Here is a 17914-nt window from a genome sequence, read left to right as displayed (position 1 = left end):
ACCCCCGACCCCCACCCAATCCTATCAGCTTCCCAATGGGCGTGCTCAGTTCAAACTGCCCCCTTTCCCAGTTACCCCTCTGTGTGTCTGTAAGCTGGGAGATGGTGGGGGGAGGGGGGGGGGGGTGGGTACTGGGGTTGACGGTGGAGCCCCATCCCCGGGGTCCGCCTGGCACGCTTTGCGGTCAGAGCCATTGGCAGGAGATCAAGAGCTGGAACTCCGGCTAATTGTTGTAACGCCTCATCTGAGAGACGGCACGTCAGACGGTGCGGCACTCCCTCAGCACTGCATTGCAGGGTGGTCAGCTTTCTGGGCTGGGGTTCGAACTGGCTTTCTGAGCCAAAGGCGAGAGTGCTAGCAAGTGATCCACGGCTGACAACTGCAGCAGCTAGCCTGAGGTCTTTCAGCTGAACCCTAAACCCCTGACATAAGATTCTCCCGCCTGGTAACATTGATGGGGTTGGTAGGAAGGCACTTTTTTCCATTAATAGAGGGTTCAATAACCAGAGGGCATAGATTTAAGGTAAGAGGTAGAAGGCTAAGAGGGGAGTTGAAGAGAAATGTTTCCACCCAGAGGGTGGGTGGCAGTCTGAGCCAAGCACTGGAAAATGGGATTAGTGTCGTCAGATCTTTGCTGACTGGCGCAGGCTCGATGGGCTGAATGGCCTCCTTCTGTGCTGTAAATGTCTATAAGCCCATGAGTCTACGCGTGTGTTGAACAGATAAAAATATCTGCACAGGAGGTGTGAGCTGTATGCACAGCTGTGTCAACCACTCACGGAATCAACAGATGAGCTGCCACCGACATTACTTTCCCCCAAACCAACCTGCTGCTGGCTGCACATTTTTAAATCTAGGAATGACTTCAGCCATCTCCCTCAGTGCCCAGAATCAGGCTTGCTTGTGGTGCCTTCCAAGGCCGAATAACCCGTTGACATTTCCACCGTTAATAGCCGTTCTCCTTTGTCTTTGACTGACAGTAAAATTGGAGGCGTGGTGGGGGACATAGTGGGGGGAGGTAGTTGTTGGTGGTGTGAAACCAGCATCACAGATGGATCCTATCAATTTTTGGACAGAACGGCGGTTTGCTGTTAAAATTGACCACTCACTTACACCCTGCACCCCCCCTGCACCTCCCACCCCACCCCCACACTGACCGAGGATTGAACCTGGACATAGATTTGGGGCGAGAGTGGGATTGGGCCAGAGGGTGAACAGCAAAACTTGCGGGAACTTGTGGTTATCGGGCCACTAATGTTTAGCAAAATCCCCCTCGTTCACGAGCAAGGGACAGGCAAGGGGATGGACACTCGTACACAGAGTGGGGAGATTGAGGCAGGTGAATGGAGCCTCAGAGGGGTTTTGCTCTGGGCTTTTGTAGAGCGAGAGAGAGAGAAGTGGGGAGGTTCAGGGAGGAAATTCTGGAGATTGAGGCCATGACAGCCAACGGCAAAATGAAGGGGGAATAATGCACGGGGGAGCGGGAGCATAAAGAATATAGAAGAATAACTTTAAGAGGAGGCGGTGGCATGGTGATATTGTCACTGGACTGGTTTTCCAGCAACCCCAGGGTAATGCTCTGGGGACACTGGTTCAAATCCCACCATAGCAGATGGTGAAACTCGAATTCAATAAAAACCTAGAATTGAAAGTATGATGATGACCATGAAATCGTAAGAACCCATCTGGTTCACTAATGCTGTCCATACCTGGCCTGGCCTACAGACCCACAGCAATGTGGTTTGCTGTTAAATGCTCTACAAACAAGGGGCAATGAGGGTGGGCAATCAATGCTGGCCTAGCCAGTGACGCCCACATCCCATGAATAAATAAACAATAAAAAATACTTGTTGATATTCACAGGCGAAACAATTGTAAAAAATAATCCTCAGGGTGTGGGCATTGTTAGCAAGGCCACATTTGCCCAACCCCAAATGCCCTCAAGAAGGTGCTGGCACAAGGGAGTGGGTTGCTAAGGCACGTTGGAGGATAGGTAAGAGTTGACATTGACAGTGGACGTTAAGATCTGACCAGCTGAGGACAGCAGGTTCCCTGGAGGACATTAATGAGCTAGATGGGTCTTTACAAGAATCCTGATCCCGGCCTTTTTTTTAATTTCCACATTTTTTTAAAAAAAACCGAATTCAAATCCTCATTGTGCCCACGGGTGGGTTTTGACATCATCCCTCTCTGGAGCACAGGTCCAGTGACATAATCCCTGTGCCACCTTACCCAGTTGGCATGGGGGGAGGGGGTGGTCTCTCGCCAGTCGGATTGGGTGCAGGAGGTTCCTGTATGCTGCCCCAGCGAGATCTCAGCACCTGCAGGAGAGAGAGAGAGAGAGAGAAAGACAGAACTGGCAAAAATAAAACACAATGTTGTTTGTGGTGGAGTTGGCTCACTCTGCCAGGAAAACACCTGAGCTGCACCAGGATTCCTGGAATTTGCATATTGGAATGAGACAAAAATCCAGGGAAGTTTGCAAATCTTTGCCTTCTCCGATTTAATTATTTATTCATCGAACAACCCATCGAATGCAATGCAAGGAAACTCATCATTGAACAGCGACTTAAAAAAAAAGTTTATCGAGCACAATGGAATTAGATCCCTCAACAGGTAAACAAGCTGGGGGCTTGGCTGCAGAAAATGTCAAAAGCTGGAAAATCCAGTTTTGTTTACTCTTTGCTTTGCGATTTCACTTCTCTCTTCTTTAATTTTTTAATCACCTCCTCCCATGCTCCCCCCCGCTCTCCCCCCCCCCCACCACCCCCACCACCCACCCCATTCTCTGCTGTGGTGCTGACATACAGAGGATGCGCTTTTGTGTGTGAGTCGAAGCAGTAAGTGTTAGCTGGGTATTCAGCCATGGGAAGCATCGTTAACCAAGCTCGATCCTACATTAGAACACATGAGCGTAAGGAATAGGAGCAGGAGTAGACCATTTGGCTTCTCGGACCAGCCCGCCATTCAGATTGATCAAGGCTGTGCTGATTGTGGCCTTCATTTCACTTTCCAGCCTGTCCCCATAACCCTTAGCTCCCTTGTAGATCGAAAATCTGTCTAACTCTGCCTTCCGCATATTCAGTGACTCAGCCTCCACTGCTCTCTGGGGTGGAGAATTCCAAACACTAATGAACCTTTGAGGGAAGAAATTCCTCCTCATCACCATCTTAAACCATTCTGAAACTGTGCCCCCTCGTTCTAGCCTCCCCCACAAGAGGAAACATCCTTTCAGCATCTACCCTGTCAAGCCACCTCAGAATCTTACACGGCCTGGATTTTACACCCCCCCAGTAGATGCAGCGAGTCATTTAAATCTCCATGCAGTTCGGCTGGGCTGTAACACCCTGGCCCATGTTTCGATCAGACCACCTCTCATTCTTCCAAACTCCAATGAGTATAGGCCCAGCCCACTCAACCATTCCTCATCAAACAACTACCTTTATCCCGGGAATCATCCTTGTGAACCTTCTCTGGACTGCCTTTTGTTTGTTTGATAACCATTCCTCTGACCCGGCTTGGGATGTTTTACTAGCTTAAAGATGAGGGCCCAGATCTACCTGCCTCTGAAAGGTGGTGCCCCAGAAGATGTGTTGGGAGACCCCTCGGAAGTCCCGAAGCCAGGACTACACAGGAAGTGACTGGGAAAATTTAACTTCCCTTGGTGATTACCCTGTGCCTGGGACACTCCGAAATTCCGATTAAGTCAGAGACTTTAGATGGTTCGGATTTACTTAGCAGCACAGTTACTCAGGAAAAGGTAGAAGGATTAAAACCAGTTCTAAATCCTGGGTAACCATACCACTGACACCACACACCCCAACACCCACCACCCATCCCCCCGCCCCCTCTCTCCCGGCTACCCTCCTGACCATCCCCCAATTACCCCTCCAACCCCTCGACTTATCCCGAACCCTTCCTGAGTGGACTATCCCCCCACTGCCCCAACTACAGCCACCTCCTCCACTGCCCCCCACACCAACCCCCGACTTCTCACCATAGCTTGTCAAAAGTGGCTGGGACATCTAAACTTCCCAGTATGCGGCAGCTAGTGCCAATAAAAAGGGGAATGGCTTCACCACCACCTGGAAGTTCCCCTTCAAGCCCACTCACCATCCTGACTTGGAAATATATCGCCGTTCCTTCACTGTCACTGGGTCAAAATCCTGGAACTCCCTCCCTAACAGCACTGTGCGTGTACCTACACCACACGGACAAAATCCTCGAACTCCCTCCCTAACAGCACTGTGGGTGTACCTACACCACATGGACAAAATCCTGGAACTCCCTCCCTAACAGCACTGTGGGTGTACCTACACCACATGGACAAAATCCTGGAACTCCCTCCCTAACAGCACTGTGGGTGTACTTACACCACACGGACAAAATCCTGGAACTCCCTCTCTAACAGCACTGTGGGTGTACCTACACCACATGGACAAAATCCTGGAACTCCCTCCCTAACAGCACTGTGGGTGTACTTGCACCACATGGACAAAATCCTGGAACTCCCTCCCTAACAGCACTGTGGGTGTACCTACACCACATGGACAAAATCCTGGAACTCCCTCCCTAACAGCACTGTGGGTGTACCTACACCACACGGACAAAATCCTGGAACTCCCTCCCTAACAGCACTGTGGGTGTACCTACACCACATGGACTGCAGCGGTTCAAGAAGGCAACTCACCACCACCTTCTCAAGGGCAATTAGGGATGGGCAGTAAATGCTGGGCCCAGCCAGTGACACCCACACCCCGTGAAGGATTATTTAAAAAATTTACCCCCTCCCCAATGCTCCAGCCCTGCACTGCAGGGAGCCCATGAGCAGATATGTTCCACGTTTCTCAAAGGTCCTTGTCGGAAGTCTGGATGAGAGATGTGGAGCTCCAGGGTAAGGTATGAAAATGGGAGCAGAAGGCATTCTGACTGTGATTGCCAGCCCACGGAAGATTCAGCCCAATGCGTAGATGCAACTTGTTGCCTCAGTGTTTGATGCGCAACTATTGGCCTCAGTGTCTCCATGTTCAGGAGCAGATAACCCAAGCCCCCTCACCTCCAGTAAGGATGGGTTTCAGCTAAGATCTCTGGTGTCGTCTCCCCATCCCATGGACAAGTCACCCTCCAGCACTCAATGTCTAAGTACTCGCTTGACAAGAGTGGTTATCCCCCGCTGCACCTGAAGGGATCCAGCCGTGGGTCTGATCCCGAGCGGCTAAAGAGGAGGAGGAGAGAATTATACATGTAGGCCGGGATTTTCCGATCCCGCCAGCAGGGTGCAAAGTCGCCGGCAGTAAAGGAAAATTTGGAGAGCAACCAAAAGTTGCTCTCGATGATGCCTACCAGAAAATCCCGCTGATAGTCTTAAAATTCTTAAAAGAAGTGGTGATTTTAGTCATCGTTGTGTCTGAGATACAAGATAGTCGCTAATAACGCACTCACTTTTCCAGAATCCCTTCATCCAGCTCAGGGTCATGGGGAGTCAGAGCCTATTCCAACAGGCAATGGGCATGGTACACCCAGGACAGAGCACCCAGTCCATCACAGGGCACACACTAAGGGGCAATTTAACCATAGCCCATCCAGCTAACCAGCACATCTTTGGGCGGTGGGAAGAAACTAAGCCACCCCCGTAGAAACAGATGTGGGGCGAATGTGCTAACTCCACACAGACAGACACGCGAGGTCAGGATCGAACCCGGGTTCAGTGGACCTGTGAGGCAGCAGCGCTAACTACTGAGCCACAGTGCTGCCAGTCACTGATAACTCCAGGAGGGAATTCAGGAGAAACCTCTTCACCTAATGAGCAGTGAGAATGTGGAACTCTCTACCACAGAGACTGGTTGAGGCAAGGAGCAAAGATGCATTTATGGGGAAACTAGATAAACAAACAAGGGTGAAAGGAACAGAAGCCTAAGATGAGGGGTGAGATGAAGAGGGGTGGGAGGAGGCTCATGTGGAGCATTAACACCAACGTGGATGTGTTGGACAGAATGGCCTGTTTCTGCTGGTAGTAAAGCCAATGTAATTCTCTGTAACAGTCCCCTGTGAAGTGATTAAGGAGGTAAGGTCTGTTTTAATTTGTGGTTCCTTTTAAGCTCTGTCCCTGCCAGCTTTATCTGTGGAAAAGCCTGCTTTGTACTGCAGTGTGGGCTGGATCGGTGAAGCATGAGGCCATTTGACAAATTGCAGAGAAGCATGACCAGAGGTCACCATGTCATGCGAGCACTGCTCCTCATATCCTTCAAGCCCAGACTGGCAACCGAAACCAATAGCTATAACCGGTCGCCAAACAGTTTACAGCAGCAACGTTGTGTCTTAGCACAAGAAGGAATATTACCCCGCATGCTGGCAGTCTGAAATCTAAAAAAAAACAGAAAATCCTGGGGATACTCGATCAACAGGTCAGGGAGCTTTAGCGGTGAGAGGGAAACAGAGTTAACATTTCAGGTCAATTTGTCAGGACTGGGAATAGTTAGAAATGCATTAGGCTTTATAGCAATTGAAAGGGAGGAGGGTGGGGAAATAAACAAAAGGGAAGGTCTGTGATAGGGTGGAAGTCTCGGAGAGATTCAGTGAGAGAAGGAATTATGGCGCAAGGCCAAAGGGAGTGGTAATGGGGCAAGCGAAGAAACAAATAGTGTCTAGAAGAGGCATGAATACATAATCGTGAACAATCTACCTTAGTTACCCAGAGGGTCGTGTGAATGTGGAGCTTGTTACCACAAGGGATATTTGAGGAAAGAGCATTTAGGGAAAGCTACAGAAACACAGAAGTGAGAAGGGAATAGAAAGGTATGTTGATGGGTTACACCCATCCTCCTCTAGGACGGTGTGACAGCCTTTGAATGAACCAGTCCTCATCCACCGCCGCCCTCCTCTGCCTGGCTGAACTTGTTCTCATGTCGAGCACATTCTCTTTTAACTCTGTGCACTTCCTCTGAATAAATGGATTGTAGCTGGGCCTATTTTTTTGAGGGATATGTGTAACATTCTCTCTTCCGGCCCTACCTGTGCCTCCTGGCTCACCTCTTTCTTTCCAGTACATTGATGATTGTATGGGCGCGGTTTCCTGCTCTCGCCCTGAACTGGAAAATTTCATCCACTTTGTTTCCAATTTGCATCACACAGTCCTCTCCCCTTCCCTTCCTTGAATTCTCTGTCTCCATTTCTCGGGATAAGCTAACGATGAATATGCAGTGTAAGCCTACTGATTCACAAAGCTATCCCGCATCCTGTAAAGAGCTCTATTCTGCTTTCCCAGGTTCTCCATTTCTGTCACATCTGCTCTGATGATGCAACCTTCCATACCAACACTTCCGATATGTCCTTCTTTCTCCTCAGTCTACGGTTTTCCCTCCACCGTGATTGACAGGACTCTCCACTGTGTCCATTCCATTTCCTGAACTTCTGTTCCCACCCCTCCCAAAACCATGATAGCATTCTGAAGGAACCACTCTTTCCATGACACCCTGGTCCACTCCTCAGTCACCCTCTCCCTTCCCTCTGGCACCTTTCCATGCAAGCACAGGAGATGCTAAGCCCGGCCTTTTACCTCCCTATTCCTCACCCTCTAAGGCTCTAAACACTCCTTCCAGGTAAAACAGTGATTCACTTCTAACTCTTTAACTCCTCTACACTGGGGTCACCAAAAACAGACTGGGTGGCTGCTTTGTGGAATGCCTCTGTTCAGTCTGTAAGCATGGCCCTGAGCTCCTGGATGCTTGTCATTTTAATTCTTCACATGGCTTTCACACTAACGTCTCTGTCCTCGGCCTGCTGAATTGTTCCAGTGAATTCAATGTAAGCTTGAGGAGCAGCACCTCACTTTTTTTTGATTAATCACTTTACAGCCTTTTGGGCTCAACATTGAGTTCAACAATTTCAGACTGTAACTTCTTTGCCCATTTTGTTCCTTTATCTTTCTTGCTTTTGCTTTTATATCTCCCTTGCTTCCCTGTGTTTCATTTTCAGGCGGCAGTTGTTCATGATTCCTCCATTTACACCTCCTCTAGTCAAATCTTTTGTTTCTTTTCTCATCATTCCCTTTATCCTTGCACCATCATGCCAATTGTCATTCAGTCTCTTCTGCCCTCCAAACTATCACATGTTAATGCTGAATCTGCTGCAGTGGAATACATGCTTTAAGTTGTTAATTAACCACAGCCACCCCTGTTTGGGGAAGGATTTGGCAATCATTGCAAGCGTATATTAACCAGTTGGCTCTGGGTGTCTGGGAGGAAGTGGGAGAGTCTGTGACTTTCCTTTGCTGTCTTGGAAATAAACCTGTTTTAAGGTACAGACTAGCTTCAGACTCATTCTTCCCCAAAGTACAAATATTGGATTTAATGTCACAGACTTTCCCTTTTGTTCTCTTCTCCACCCTCTCTACTTTCACATGTTCAAAACCCATTTCTGATGAAAGGCCATCGACCCGAAACATTAGCTCTGCTTCTATCTCCACAGATGCTGCCAGATCTTCAGAGTTACTTCCGGCCTTTTCTCTTTCCTTTTGCACTCAAGGCAACTGGAACCCTTATATACTCAATGTAAAGGACCTCAGTGTCAGTCCTGGCCTATCGGATAGCTCATTTGTCAATTGTATAGCCGAGGATTCAAGTCCCACTTTGAAGCCCTGAGCACAAAACCTAGTGCAGTATAGAGGGAGTGCTGCCTTTTGGATGAGCAGTTAAACCGGGGCCCCGTCTGCCCTCTCAGGTGGACATAAAAGATCTCGCAGCCGCTATTCTCAAGAAGAGCCAGGGAGTTCCCCTCGGTAACTTTGCCAATGTTTATCCCTCAATCAACATCACCAGAACTGACATCATCTGCTCATTAACATATTGCTGTTTGTGTCAGATTGCTGTGTGCAAACTGGCTGCCACTCTTCCAACATTACTACTGTGACAACCTTCAAGAAGTCCGTCATTGGCTGTAAAGCATTTTGGGATGTCCTGAGGTTGGGGGGATGAGATCTTTCCTGTGCAGCGAGTTGTTATGATTCGTAGCGCCCTGCCTGAAAGAGTGGTTGGTGGATTATAGGGTTGCTAACCCTCCAGAATGGCCCTGGAGTCTCCTGGGATTCAAGGTTAACCTCCTAGGCAGTGCTAGGAGCAACGTATAAAAGAAAATATTCTTTAGTTTCGCTGAAAAAGACATTTAATTGAAGCTTTTAGTCTAGCCCTTATCAGGACAATCGCAAGTATACCAATGTCAGGGGAAGCAACAACATTATACCATATGGGAACAGAGTGCTGATTGGTTGGTAAGTGGATTCTGATTGGTAGGGGTAGTGCCATGGAGAATGCATCAGTTAATGGGGACTAACAGTTAACTGCCAAGCATTGTTTGGAATCTACCAATCAGATCTACCTCTTACCAACCAATCAGCACTCTCTCCTCACACAGTATAAAGTTATATTTTCCCTGACATTGGTATTCTTGCAGTTGTCCTGATGAGTGCAAGACAAAAAGCTTCGACAAAATGTCTTTTTTCAGCAATACTCAAGTTCTGTACTACTAAATGAGCAAAATGTTCCTTGTTAAATAATTTCTTTCAAACAAAGGGGAAGTTTGTTGGACAAGACCAGGTAGTGGTTTATGTGGTGAAACCTCCAGGATAACACCTAACCAAAGTTGGCCACCCGCCTGCTGGAAGTCATTTTAATAGTAACTATCAAAAGAAAATTGGAAAATACTTGAAAAGGAGAAATTTGCAGGGCTGTAGGTAAAGATCAAGGGTCATGGAGCTAATCAGGCAGCTCTTTCAAAGAGGCAGCACAGTAGCGGTGGACTGAATGTCCTCCTCTTCTCCATCATTCTGTCAAGTACTTTCTCTTTTATTAACCTGCGTTGAGGAAGTGGGTGATTGGCGACCATAGTTGACTAAAATGGTTTGGGTGAATATTTATCCTGGTGCATGAAGCCCCTGTGACAAAGGGGAAAGTGCTCTGCTCTCAGCTGAAATGACAAAGTGATGACAATTATTGACTGAAAAGTGATTGATCACCCAATCCCATCACAGGTCAGGGAGTCCCGTAAGAGATAAAAGATGGGGTAAAATTGATTATGCTCAGGTCCTTTCCACACTAGGGTTCTGGCGTAAATTGACGCAGCCTCAGGACAGAGCCTATAATGAAAACTTCCCGACTTTGGCAAAGACCCGGTTGGTAAGCACACTGCTTGATGAGGTGCCGGGCCCAACTGAGCTTTCTATGTACAGGACAAAGCTGGGCAATTTTCCACATTGCTGGGGAGATGCCAGTGTTGTAGCTGTACTGGAACAGCTTGGCTAGGGGTATAGCCAGTTCTGGAGCACAAGTCTTCAGTACTATTACCTGAATATTTTCAGGGTCCATAGCCTTTGCAATATCCAGTGCCTTCAGCCATTTCTTGATATCACATGAAGTGAATTGAATAGGCTGAAGACTGACATCTGAAATGCTGGGGAGCTCCGGAAGAGGCCGAGATGGATCATCCACTCCGCACTTCTGGCTGAAGATTGTTGAAAACGCTTCAGCCTTATCTCTTGCACTGATGTGCTGGGTTCCCCTATCATTTGTGGAGCATCATCCTCCAGTGAGTTGTTTAACTGGCCACCACCATTGACGACTGGATGTGGCAGGACTGCAGAGCTTAGATCTGATCCGTTGGTTGTGGGATCGCTTAGCTCTGTCTATCACTTGCTGCTTATGCTGTTTGGCACGCAAGTAGTCCTGTGTTATAGCTTCACCAGTTGGCACCTCATTTTTAGGTATGCCAGGTGCTGCTCCTGGCATGCCCTCCTGCACTCTTCATTGAACCAGGGTTGATCCCCTGGCTTGATGGTAATGGTAGAGTGGGGGATATGCTGGGCCATGAGGTTACAGATTGTGTTTGAGTACAATTCTGCTGCTGCTGATGGCCCACAGCGCCTCATGGATGCCCAGTCTTGAGTTGCTTGATCTGTTTGAAATCTAAACCATTTAGCACGATGTTAGTGCCACACAACACGATGGAGGGTGTCCTCAATGTGTCCTCAATGTGAAGACGGTACTTTGTCTCCATGAAGACTATGCGGTGGTCATTCTTACTGATACCGTCATGGACAGGTGCATCTGCGGCAGGCAGTTTGGTGAGGATGACCTCAAGCGTGTTTAGGTACATAAGTCATTGAAGATGGCAGGACAGGTTGAGACTGTGGTTAATGAAGCATACAGTATCCTAGGCTTTTATAATGGTGGCATAGAGTACAAAAGAAAGGATGTTATGTTAAACCTTTATAAAACACTGGTTCAGCCTTAACTGGAGTATTGTGTACAGTTCTGGGGCACCGCAATTTAGGAAGGATATGGAGGCATCAGAGAGAGTGCAGAAAAGATTCAGAAGAACGGTTCCAGGGACAAGAAGCTTCAGTTACTTGGTTGTACTGGAGAAGCTGGGCCTGTTCTCCTTGAGGGAAAAGAAAGTTGAGAGGCGATTTGATACAGGTATTCCAAATCATGAGGGGTCTGGAAATAGATAGGGAAAAGCTGTTCCCATTGGTGGAAGGATCGAGAACCAGAGGACAGCAATTTAAGGTAATTGACAAAAAGAGTGAAGGTGACACGAGGAAAAACTTTCTTATACAGCAAGTGGTTAGAATCTAGAAGGCACTGCCTGAGAATATGGCAGAGGCAGATTCAATCATGACTTTCAAAAGAGAATTGAAATATTGTCTGAAGAGGAAAAATGTGCAGGGCTATGGGGATAAGGTGGGGGAGTGGCACATGGTACATTGCTCTTGCAGAGAGCTGGTACAGACATGATGGGCCAAATGGCTTTCTCCTGTGCTGTAACCATTCCATGATTCTAAGGGATAATTGTTCAGTAACTGGGTTATGGTGATTGAAGAGTTAATGCCTCAGTAGCTGTGTTAGCAGTGATCGAGAGGTTAACTGTGCAGTAGCGGTGCTAGGGTGAACAAAGGGTTAATAGTTCGGTAACAGAATTGAGCTATTTGGAAGGTTAATCATTCAGCCATTGGCTGGGGAACATCTCTTTAGAATGTGACTGAACTGTATTTTTTTTTCTATCATTGACGTTTTATTTTTCACCAGACCTCATGCTCCTCAGGCACCAGAGTTCAGGAGCAATCAGATGGGAGCATCTGAGCTCTGTACACTCTCACCTCAAGTCACGCTTGATCAGCTTCCCTGACCCCGCTGCCCTGTGCCTGCTCCCACTCCCTCACATCTGCCTGTTGTTTGTTAGCCTTGTCTTGTGAGTGTTGCCAAATATTTAATCGGAGCGGGTTGTGAATCAGCCTGCCTGATCCACTCAATCCGCTGCACATGGAAGGAATCCAAATGAGAGATGGAGAAGTTTAATGCCCTTCGTACACAAACTCAGTGAAGCAGTGTACTTCTCAAACAGCTGTGCGCACAGTCTCTCTCTGTCTGATGTATATATAATATACTGGCTCTCCCTCTGTATATACAGCTCCACTCACTGATATATAATACACTGACCCTCCCACTGTATATACAGCTCCACTCACTGATATATAATACACTGACCCTCCCACTGTATATACAGCTCCACTCACTGATATATAATACACTGACCCTCCCACTGTATATACAGCTCCACTCACTGATATATAATACACTGACCCTCCCACTGTATATACAGCTCCACTCACTGATATATAATATACTGACCCTCCCACTGTATATACAGCTCCACTCACTGATATATAATACACTGACCCTCCCACTGTATATACAGCTCCACTCACAGATATATAATACACTGACCCTCCCACTGTATATACAGCTCCACTCACTGATATATAATACACTGACCCTCCCTCTGTATATACACCTCCACTCACTGATATATAATACACTGACCCTCCCTCTGTATATACACCTCCACTCACTGATATATAATACACTGACCCTCCCTCTGTATATACAGCTCCACTCACTGATATATAATACACTGACCCTCCCACTGTATATACACCTCCACTCACTGATATATAATATACTGGCTCTCCCTCTGTATATACAGCTCCACTCACTGATATATAATACACTGACCCTCCCACTGTATATACAGCTCCACTCACTGATATATAATACACTGACCCTCCCACTGTATATACAGCTCCACTCACTGATATATAATACCTCCCTCTGTATATACACCTCCACTCACTGATATATAATACACTGACCCTCCCTCTGTATATACACCTCCACTCACTGATATATAATACACTGACCCTCCCTCTGTACATACACCTCCACTCACTGATATATAATACACTGACCCTCCCACTGTATATACAGCTCCACTCACTGATATATAATATACTGACCCTCCCACTGTATATACAGATCCACTCACTGATATATAATACACTGACCCTCCCACTGTATATACAGCTCCACTCACTGATATATAATACACTGACCCTCCCACTGTATATACAGCTCCACTCACTGATATATAATACACTGACCCTCCCACTGTATATACACTCCACTCACTGATATATAATATACTGACTCTCCCTCTGTATATACACCTCCACTCACTGATATATAATACACTGACCCTCCCACTGTATATACAGCTCCACTCACTGATATATAATACACTGACCCTCCCACTGTATATACAGCTCCACTCACTGATATATAATATACTGACCCACTGTATATACAGCTCCACTCACTGATATATAATACACTGACCCTCCCACTGTATATACAGCTCCACTCACTGATATATAATACACTGACCCTCCCACTATATATACAGCTCCACTCACAGATATATAATACACTGACCCTCCCACTGTATATAAACCTCCACTCACTGATATATAATATACTGACCCTCCCACTGTATATACACCTCCACTCACTGATATATAATATACTGACCTTCCCACTGTATATACAGCTCCACTCACTGATATATAATACACTGACCCTCCCTCTGTATATACACTCCACTCACTGATACATAATATACTGATCCTCCCTCTGTATATACAGCTCCACTCACTGATATATAATATACTGACCCTCCCTCTGTATATACACCTCCACTCACCGATGTATAATATACTGATCCTCCCTCTGTATATACACCTCCACTCACTGATATAATATACACTGAACCTCCCACTGTATACACAACTCCTCTCACTGATATATAATACACTGACCCTCTTTCTGTATATACAGTTCCACTCACTGATACATAATATACTGACCCTCCCACTGTATATACAGCTCCACCCACTGATATATAATATACTGACCCTCTCTTCTGTATATACAGCTTCAATCTCTCTGACATGCAACATACTGAGTCTCCCACTGAATGTACAGCTCCATTCTGCCTGCGACAGGGCACAAAATAATGATCCTGAAAGCAATGTTTAGGTCAAATAAAAACCAAAAAAAAAGTGTGATGGAATACTCTCCACTTGCCTGGATGGGTACAGCAACAACAACACTCAAGAAGCTCGACACCATCCAGGACAAAGTAGCCCGCTTGATTGGCACCCCATCCACCAACTTAAACGTTCACTTCCTCCACCATGACACATGGTGGTAGCAGTGTTTACCATTTACAAGATGCACTGCAGCAACTCATTGACAGCACCTTCCAGTCACGCGACCTATACCACGGAGAAGGACAAGGTGTGCAGTTGCAGGGGAGCACCACCACGTCCAAGCTGCACACCAGTCTGACTTGTAACTACATCGCTGTTCCTTCACTGTCGCTGAGTCAAAATCCTGAAACTCCCTCCCCAACAGCACTGTGGGTGTACCTACATCACAGGGGCTGTGGCAGTTCATGAAGGCAGCTCATCATTGCCTTCTCAAGGGCAATTAGGGATGGGCAATAAATGCTGGTCTTGCCAGTGATGCCCACAATCCTGTGAAAGAATAAAAGAAAAACCTGGCTCTGCTGGGCTTAAGCACTGAATACATAATGATCCTTGGAGGAAATCTTCCTTGCAGAATGACAGCTCTGGGGCTTCTGGCTAAAGCAACCCAGTGTGCTGGCAAAGGTGAAGACCAACGATAGGAACTCACTCATTCAGTATCTTCTCATTCCCATCACCTGTGGAAGAGGTTTAAAGGAGTGTGCTGCACACATTCAGGCCAGTTATAGGAACATTGGGCTTAGGTGTAAGGGGTGGCCGTTCAGCCTCTGGAGCCTGCTCCTTCATTCAATAAGATCATGGTTGTGGTCTCAACTCCACTTTGCCCTCTGCCCTTCCATAACCCTTGACTTCCTTGTCGATCAAAAATCTAACTCAGCCTTGAATAAATTCAATGATCCAGCCTCCAATGCCCTCTGAGAGAAAAAAATTTCTCTGCATCTCCATCTGAAAATGGAGACCTCTTATTCTTAAATAGCATTGTCTAGCGGGGAGACAGTGGTGTAGCAATAATGGGCTTAAGCACTGAGCCATATAATGCTATACATAGTCACTGAACTAGTAATCCAGAAGCCCAGGCTAATTCTCTGGGAACATGGGTTCAAATCCTGCCACGGCAGCTCAGTGGAATTTGAATTCACTTAATAAAAGTGAATAAATCTGGAATTGAGTTAGTCTCGGTAACAGTGACCACGAAACCATTGTCAATTATCGTAAACATGCCTCTGGTTCACTAATGTCCCGTAGAGAAGGAAATCTTCCACCCTTACATGGTCTGGCCCACATGTGAATCCAGACCTGCAGAAATGGCCCTCTGAAATGGTGATGGCAAGCCACTAAGTTCAAGGACAAATAGGGATGGGCAACAAATGCTGGCCTTGCCAGTGAAGCCCACATCCCATGAAAGAATAAACAGATAAAAAGTTTTAGTCACCTCCACAAGTGGAAACATCCTCCTGTTATCTATTTTATCAAGTCTCCTCAGGATCTGATATGTTTCAATAAGATCACCTCTCATTCTTCTGAACTCCAATGGCTGTAGGCTCAACCTGTTCAACCTTTCTTCATAAGTTAAGCCCTTCATCACAGGAGTGAGTCCATGTGAACTTTCTCTAAATTGCTTCTGACACTAATTATATCTCTTTTTCAAATAAGTGGACCAAAAACGTACATAGTATTCCAGGTGTGGTCTCAGCACAGCTGCACCCTACATTTATATTCCATTCCCCTTGCAATAAACACCAACTTTCATTACAAACATATGAACATACAAAATAGGACCAGGAATAGGCCATTCGGCCCCTTGAACCTGCCCTGCTATTCAATAAGATCATGGCTGATCTGTTTGTATTTCAACGTTCCCATCTACCTCTGATAACCTTTGATCCCCTTGCCTAACAAGAATCTATCTATCTTCACCTTAAAGGTATTCAATGACCCGCCTCCACCACTTTCTGAGGCAGAGAATTCCAATGTGGCACAACTGTCCGAGAGAAAAATTTCTCCTCATCTCTGTACTGAAAGGCAACCCCTAATTTTAAAACAGTGCCCTCTAGTTCTGGACTCACCCACAAGAGGAAACATCATTTCGATATCCACCTTGTCAAGACCATTCGGGATCTTATATACTTCAATCAAATCACCCCTCAATCTTCTAAACCTCCAGTGGCAACAAGCCCAGCCTATCCAACACATCCTAGTAAGACAACCCATTCATTCCAGGTATCAATCTAGTAAACCTCCTCTGAACCGCCTCCAATGCATTTACATCCTTCCTTAAAAAAAGAAAGCAAAACTGCACACAGTATTCGAGATTCCATTTGTCTCCCTAATCACTTGCTGTACCTGTATCTTAACTTTTTGTGACTCATGCACTACCCCTTTTTCACAATAGCAATCAGGCTTCTGTCATAGGGCCCCGATTTCCACATTAAAGGGGCCTGTCACCTGTTACAGGCAGGTGCTTTAGACACATAGCAATTGGTCTCTTTAGAAAGTGATGCCTATGTCTTGTTGCTGGTCATAAGGCTGTGGGCTCCATTGCAGGTTCTGTAATGTCCCGGCATCGCAGTAAAAAGCAACATTACCATCGTTCCGCGAGCAGATGGAAGGGGAACTGAGCAGGGCTTCCCTCTCCGTGTCTGAATCAATAGGTTGACAGCCGGGCTAGGGTGGTCGCACTGAGCACAGTGTCAAAGACTTACACAGGAGGAGCGTCCTTTGGACAGCCATCCCTGTTGTCACACCAACAACAACTGGCATCTATACAGCACCTTTACTATATTACGTATGTCCCAAGGCACTTTTGTTATGGAACAAAATTTGACGTTGCGCCATATAAAGAAATATTATAAGACAGCTTGGTCAAAGTTGTGGATTTTAGAGTGTCTTAAAGGAGGTGAGAGAGTTGGAGGGGCTTAGAGACGGAATTGAGAATTTAGGGCCCAGGCAGCTGACATCACGCCCACCAATGGTGGAGTGGTGGAAGTGGGCGATGGACAAGAGGCCAGAATCGGAGGAACGCAGATGTCTCACTGAGCTGTTGCTACGAGAATCTAGGAAGCTGGTGATTTCAGTCAGTGCCAAACCTTTGGCACTTTAACAATCCCCTTTTCTCTTCTGACTAGACCACGAGGGCACGGGAATCAGCCGCTCCCAGAGCATTGCCACCTCCATTGCCCGGGGTGCCCTGCACAGGAGCTGCCAGGGCCGTAACGAACCCAGGCGGCACACCATAGCCAACGGCATTGACTATGACATGGTAAGTGCGACCGAGGGAGTGTGGTAGTAACATAAAAACAGGAGGAGGCCATTCAGCCCCTTGAGCCTGTTCCACCATTCAATAAAATCATGGCTCATCTGCAGCCTCGCTCCATATACTTCCCTTTGGCCCTTATCCCATAACACCTTTGGTTGTCAAAAATCTATCAACCTCAGTTTTAAAACTAACAGTTGATCTAGTATCAATTGCTGACTGGGGAA

At 46.7% G+C, this 17914-nt stretch overlaps 1 protein-coding gene across 1 annotated transcript in view; it reads left to right on the top strand.

Moving 5' to 3' along the window:
• The window catches only part of LOC121291375 (suppressor APC domain-containing protein 2-like), a 79202-nt gene that overhangs the window by 43518 nt on the left and 17770 nt on the right, over positions 1-17914 (top strand). The window contains exon 2 of the mRNA XM_041212461.1: positions 17560-17693. Within this exon, the coding sequence (XP_041068395.1) occupies positions 17560-17693 (134 nt within the window). The remainder of the gene's footprint in view (positions 1-17559; positions 17694-17914) is intronic.

Source organism: Carcharodon carcharias, chromosome 19, assembly GCF_017639515.1.
Source record: "Carcharodon carcharias isolate sCarCar2 chromosome 19, sCarCar2.pri, whole genome shotgun sequence".
Taxonomy (NCBI): domain Eukaryota; kingdom Metazoa; phylum Chordata; class Chondrichthyes; order Lamniformes; family Lamnidae; genus Carcharodon; species Carcharodon carcharias.
This window is presented reverse-complemented; position numbering and strand designations above follow the sequence as displayed.